Here is a 5,939-nt window from a genome sequence, read left to right as displayed (position 1 = left end):
CGCCATAGTGGGGAGGTCGCTTGAGGGGAGGGGCCGCGCTTCCTGCCGCCATCTTGGGGAGGTCGGGAAAGGGAGGAGAAACCGCCCGGAGAGCTGGGACGGGACTTGGGACGAGGGATGGAGCGACAGGACAGGGAAACGGCTTCCCAGTGCCACAGGACAGGGGTCGATGGGATACTGGGAAGGAATCCTTCTCACTTGAGAGTGATGCGGTCCTGGCACTTGCCCAGAGTGGCTGCCCCATCCCTGGCAGTGTCCAAGGCCAGGTTGGATGGGGCTTGGAGCAGCCTGGGATGGTGGAAGGTGTCCTTGTCCATGCAGAGGAGGGGATTTGGATGATGCTTAAGGTCTCTTCCAGCTCAAACCCTTCCATGACTCTGATTGCCCACTTGCCCTGTGGAGGGGGCCTTGGCCACACCTGCGCAGCAGGTAAAGCCTTCGAGCACCGGCAGAGCCTCACGTGCAGGAAAGGGATTTGGTTTTCTTAAAACAATTTATTATTTCAATTTTATATAAAAACCATGCAATCAACACTTGGCCACTGCTGGTTTCCCAGCTCGCGTCAGACCCTTTTCCCATGATAAAAAATACAAACTGTGACGACAGCTAAACACAGAGGGCAGGATTTTGGGAAAGCCCTTTGATTCCAGAAAGTGCCTTTCAATGAGTGCACGCTAATTACACCTGGCATGACACGGGCAAAAATCAAACCATAATCTGGGATACAGAAAAATAGAAATCTGCCTGTACATACTGTAGTAAATACAATTCCCTGTGACGGTGCATCTTTGGTCTGTTTTGATCAAGTACCTCATCCTACTTCTCCATCACCAGGTTCACGATCTGAGCCTGGTGGGAGAGCAGCTACGTGGGGCTGGGAGCACGAGGTATTTTGGAGAGCGCCAAAGAAACCCTTTTTCCCCCATAGAAAAGGGAAGAAGGAGCTGATCCTGCCCTCCAGAGGTGGGAGCACCTCACTTCCAGGATGGGGAATGGACCAAGCTGTTCCATGCCCTGGAGCCAAGGGGGCCAGGAAACAGCCAGACTACCCCAAAACACCCCATCCCCAGTGAGCCTGAGCTATTCTCAGTGAGGGAGATGTGGGCACCAGGTCCAGGGGGTGTTGGAGGGGGTTCGGCCACCCCAGGTAGAGACCGGCATGAGTCTGGAGGGGTGAAATGAGGTGGCAGCAGCAGGCCGGGGGTCCCTAATCGTCCTCCTCGCCGCCGCCGTAGAGCTCGGCCAGCTTGCGGAAGCGGCCGCCCCAGTCGTTGAGGTAGTCGTAGTCCTGGTCGCCATCGGAGGCAGAGGAGTTGAGGGAGCTGAGCGAGGTGGCCTCCGAGCCGCTGCCCTCGTAGTCAAACACCAGCAGCGAGTCGTAGGGGGGGGCCGTGGGGTCCGTGTCGGCCGCCTTCAGGTTCTGGGGGAACAGAGGGGTCAGTGCCTGCGGCCCCTGTGCTGTCACCCCCTAGGCTCTTCAGGTCAGGCTCACCTCCTCGATGAAGGTGCCGATGTCATCAGGGTTGGCGGGGCGGGGCCGGTACTGGGGGGCTGGCAGGAGGGTAGGGGCCACATCATTGCGGATCATTTTTTTCTTGGCGGGGGGGGCTACGTCAGTGCGGATCGCCTCGGGCCGGGCATCCAGCCCCCGGTGCAGCTGGCTCAGGTCATAGTCCTGGGGGGACAGGAGGAGACAAGGCTCGAGGGACAGCCATGGGCACTGCCACCACCACTTGGTGGGCAGGGTCCAGCAGGCACAGCCATCCCACCTGGTCCTCCTCGCCACCACCCTCCTCGTCATAGTGGTAGACATTGTCCCTCATGTCATCCTCGGGTGGGAGCAGCGGCTCCTTCACCACCTTCCTCCTCCTTGTGAAGAGCAGCAGCAGCAGCAGGAGGACTGCAGGCACAGGGACAGGGCGTCAGGGCAGCAGGGAGAGGGTGACCCGCACTCCATCCCTCCCGTCCTTGTCCCCAGGTACTCACTGAGCAGTGCCAGGATGCCCCCCAGGATGCCCAGGATGGCGGGCACCCCCATGCCACCAGAGATGAACGCTCGCCGCTCACAGTTCTTGGCTGGCCCCTCGCAGCTGCAGACCTGGGCTCGCACCGGCGTGATCTGCTCCTTGCCCTGCCCGTCCAGCAGCTTCAGGAAGATGCTGTACTCGCCCGGCTCCAGCTCCTTCTTCATGCTCAGCTTCACCAGGTCTTGGTGAACCACAGAATCATTTGGGTTGGAAAACGTCTCCAAGATTATTGAGTCCAGCCATCCCCCAGCACTGCCAAGGCCACCACTGACCCATGTCCCCAAGTGCCACATTAACATAGCTCTTAAATCCCTCCAGGGATGGGGACTCCACCACTGCCCTGGGCAGCCTGTTCCAATGCCTGACCACACTTTCCATTAATGAATTTTCCCCAATATCCAACTGAATCTCTCCTGGCACAACTTGAGGTTGTTTCCGCTTGTCCTGTCCCTTAGGAGCAGATCCTGGCTGCACCCTCCTGCCAGGGAGCTGTGGAGAGTGAGAAGGTCCCTCCTGAGCCTCCCCAGCTCCCTCAGCCACTCCTGGTGCTCCAGCCCCTTTTCCAGCTCTGACTTGGGAACACCCTTGGCACTGGCACAGGACTTTGCCTCGTGGCAGGTCCCCAGCCTAGTGCCCACTGCAGGGCCCAGCAGCAGAGCAGGTGGCACCCACCTGGTGGAGTCACCCTGGCAGTCCAGTTGCTGCCGGAGCCGTGCATCAGCTCTGCCCTGAAGGGGAAGGTGTTGGGGGGCAGGTCCTTGTCGACGATGTTCAGCGTCTGCTCCTCGGGCTGCTGGTTGCAGATGTCGAAGCTGCGGGGCTCTGGCACAGGCCCGTTGTCGTTCACATCCTGGAGCAGGAGGAGCAGTGTCCCCGTGCCGGTGGCATCGTGTGGCGATCCTGTGGGACTGAGAGTCAGCGAGGCACCCAGGGAGGGGCCTGGACCCCACAGGGGGACATGGAAGTGGGCAGGGGGGCAGCAGCTGGACACCCTCACCATTGTCCACGGCCAGGACGATGGCCTTGTAGGTGCTGTTGATGCCGTGCGCGCCCCCCCGGTCCAGTGGCTGGGCTGCCGTGACGATGCCGTTCTCAGGGTCAATGGCCAACCACCCCGCGGGATCACTGCCCATGCGATACCTGGGGGCAGCCAGGGGTCAACAGGGGGAGAGAAAGGGGCACATGGTGCAGCACAGCCCCTCAGACACCCTAGCAAAGGCCCTGCCACCATCACCCTCCACTCACGTGATTTTCTGGCTCTGGTCCTTGTCGGGGTCCTGGGCCGTGTAGGAGGTGACCTGGTATCCCACCGGTACATCCTCCATCACCTCCACCTGCTTGACTGGGGGTATGAAGATGGGGGCTTCATTCACATCCTTGACCAGCACCAGGACACTGGCCGTGGCAGGATTCAGGGCCACAGTGAAGGGGACCTCGTTCTCCACCGACACCACAAGCTTGTACCGGTTCTGGGTCTCATAATCCAGGCCCTGAGGATGGGAGAGAAACCGGGTAGTGCCAGAAGGGAGTCAGCTGGTGCTGAGGCAGCCATGTGGCAGCAGGACCCACCTTGGCAGTTTTCAGGAGCCCATCGTTGGTTTTGGGGTCAGTGGTGATCTCGAAGTCACCCTGCGGGTCCCCGCTCTGGATGCGGTAGACGGCATGCCAGGCCGGAGAGCCTGGCAGGTCCTGGTCCGTCACATGCAGCCGGGCCACCAGCACCCCCACCTCGTTCTCGTTCACTGACTCCTCATACTGTAAAATGGGACAGGGACGGTCACCTGTGTGGCCCCAGGCACCCCAGCTGGGGGCTCATGCTATGATGCCCGGGAGGGCAGCGGCTGGGGCTGGCTGGTACCATGGCAGGGTTGAAGACGGGAGGGTTGTCATTGACATCGGTGACTTCGATGATGGCGGTGGCGGTGTTGGTCAGGCCAGTGCCCTCCTGGTCCGCAGCCTGGATGATCAGCGTGTAGTTGGGAGTGGTCTGCAGGGCAAAATCACCCCAGTTAGGGCTGGGGTGGGGACTGGGGTGTTCCCCTCCTCCAGGCATCGCCTGCCTGCTCATCCACCCTTCTTTAGCCTTGCTCTTCCCTGCTGGCACAGAGGTAGCTGATGTCCCAGCTGCCCACCCGAGGGGCTGGCCCTGCACCCACTCCAGGGCTCAGCAAGGCTGGGGGTCCCTGGAGTGTCCCCAGCACAGCTCCTGGTGGGCTCGAGGCTGCAGACACCCCTACAGGCAGGGACAGTGACCCAGGGATGGCACGTCCCAAAACCAGATGGACACCAGGGCTCCAGCATCCCTTTTACCCCATGGCACATCCCACTGTGGAGTTGCCACAGGTTCCCCTGGGCCATGGCAAGGTGCCCACCTCCCGGTCCAGTCCTGTGCCAATGATACTGATGATGCCCTTCTCGGCGTTGATGGTGAACATCTGCTGTGGACCCTTGGGCTCCTCGCTGAGGATGGAGTAGCCGATGATGCCGTTGTTCACGTTGATCCCATCATCTGCATCCGTGGCGTTCACGGTCATCACGGACGTGCCTGGACACGAGGACAAGCCAGGGAGATTTTATCATGGGACAGAATCCACTGGACACCCTGGCACTGCTCCCGCTCAGGGCTCTGTGTGGTCCTGGCTCAGAGTCCTCCACGTACCTGGCTTTGCATTCTCCTCAATGTAGCCAACAAAGACTTGCTGGGTGAAGACGGGCCGGTTGTCATTCTGGTCAGTGACGGTGATGATGATCTCCATGGGATCCTCCACGGGCTGCCCGTTGGCTGACACGGCATGGGAGTAGAGCTGCAAGGGCACAGTCAGTGTGTGTGCAGCCCCCCAGGACCACCCCCGTCCCACCACAGACCCCCCCTCGCTCACCAAATATTTATCCTTCTGCTCCCGGTCCAGGGGTTTCGTCACCTCCAGCCACCCTGTCTCCCGCTCAATGATGAAGACACCCACGGGGATGGTGTCCGCTCCCTGCCCCGTGATGCTGTAGAAAACCTTCATCTCCTTGTCCTTGTTGGATTTGATCTGGCAGCAAGGCAGGAAGAAAGGGGGTGGAGACATGTCCCAGCAGCCTGGGGACAGCCCGGACCCTGCCTGGTCCCTGTGGGGACACGTACCTGCACCAGCTTCTTGGGGAAGGGCCCCCGCTCATTCTCGGGGCAGTTGATGGGGGGGATGACCCAGTCCCTCTTCTGCCGCCGGAGGCCATGTCCATGCTCCGGGAAAATCAGCATGTCGGGTACTGTGTCCTGTTGGGACAGTGGCTCTGCTCAGTGCCAGCCCCTTGCTGAGCTCTCTGCACCAGGGACAGGGGCTGCTGTGACCCCAGGGAGTGGGTCTGTCCTTTACCTGCTGCATCCGCTCGTGGTGTCGGTGCTGGTGCCACCGCCGGCGCAGGATCACCTTGGCCGAATGCTTCTTGCCCACAGCGTCCCAGGTGTGCACAGCGAAGGTGATCTCCCCCCGCTGGAGCTGCAGGGGCCGGGTGGCAGAGACGACACCATCCCTGCTCACCTTGAAGCGCGTGTCGTCGGAGAGGAAGGCGGCATGGTGCGACTCACCACAGTCCACAAAGCTCACTGGGGATAAGGGACTGAGTGGCAGGAGGATGGGCACACGCAGCACAGCCACATCCCAGCAGCATGGGGTGTGGGGTCACAGCAGTGGTGGGGATGCTCCACACACAGTGACACATGCCCTGCCAGGATTCCACCGGGGCACAACACACGGTGCATCCCTGCCCTGGCTTTGGTCCAGGATGGGACATGGCAGGACCTGGTGTGCCACGGGATCCCTGCCGGACAGTGACAATGGAGCAAGTGGCACTTGGCACAGCACATCCCTGTCCCCAGCACCATGTATGGTATGGCACCGGGCACAGCACATCCCCACATGGGTGTAT

General features: G+C 60.9%; 1 protein-coding gene across 1 annotated transcript; it reads right to left on the bottom strand.

The window, feature by feature from the left end:
- Positions 1–607: 607 nt before the first annotated feature.
- On the bottom strand, positions 608–5,475 carry LOC103620586 (cadherin-1). The gene is made up of 15 exons (XM_017741367.1): positions 5,387–5,475; positions 5,155–5,286; positions 4,907–5,062; positions 4,687–4,831; positions 4,400–4,572; positions 3,886–4,014; positions 3,597–3,782; positions 3,273–3,517; positions 3,025–3,167; positions 2,700–2,927; positions 1,987–2,208; positions 1,770–1,900; positions 1,627–1,675; positions 1,493–1,587; positions 608–1,420 (listed from the first exon to the last, which is right to left on the bottom strand). Exons 1-15 carry the CDS (start codon positions 5,393–5,395, stop codon positions 1,208–1,210), a joined length of 2,256 nt encoding a protein of 751 aa, XP_017596856.1. The 5' UTR covers positions 5,396–5,475; the 3' UTR covers positions 608–1,207.
- Between the last annotated feature and the right edge of the window lie 464 nt (positions 5,476–5,939).

Source organism: Corvus brachyrhynchos, unplaced genomic scaffold (assembly GCF_000691975.1).
Source record: "Corvus brachyrhynchos isolate BGI_N302 unplaced genomic scaffold, ASM69197v1 scaffold365, whole genome shotgun sequence".
Taxonomy (NCBI): Eukaryota; Metazoa; Chordata; class Aves; order Passeriformes; family Corvidae; genus Corvus; species Corvus brachyrhynchos.
Note: the sequence above shows the minus strand (reverse complement) of the source record. Positions and strands in the feature narration are given on the sequence as shown.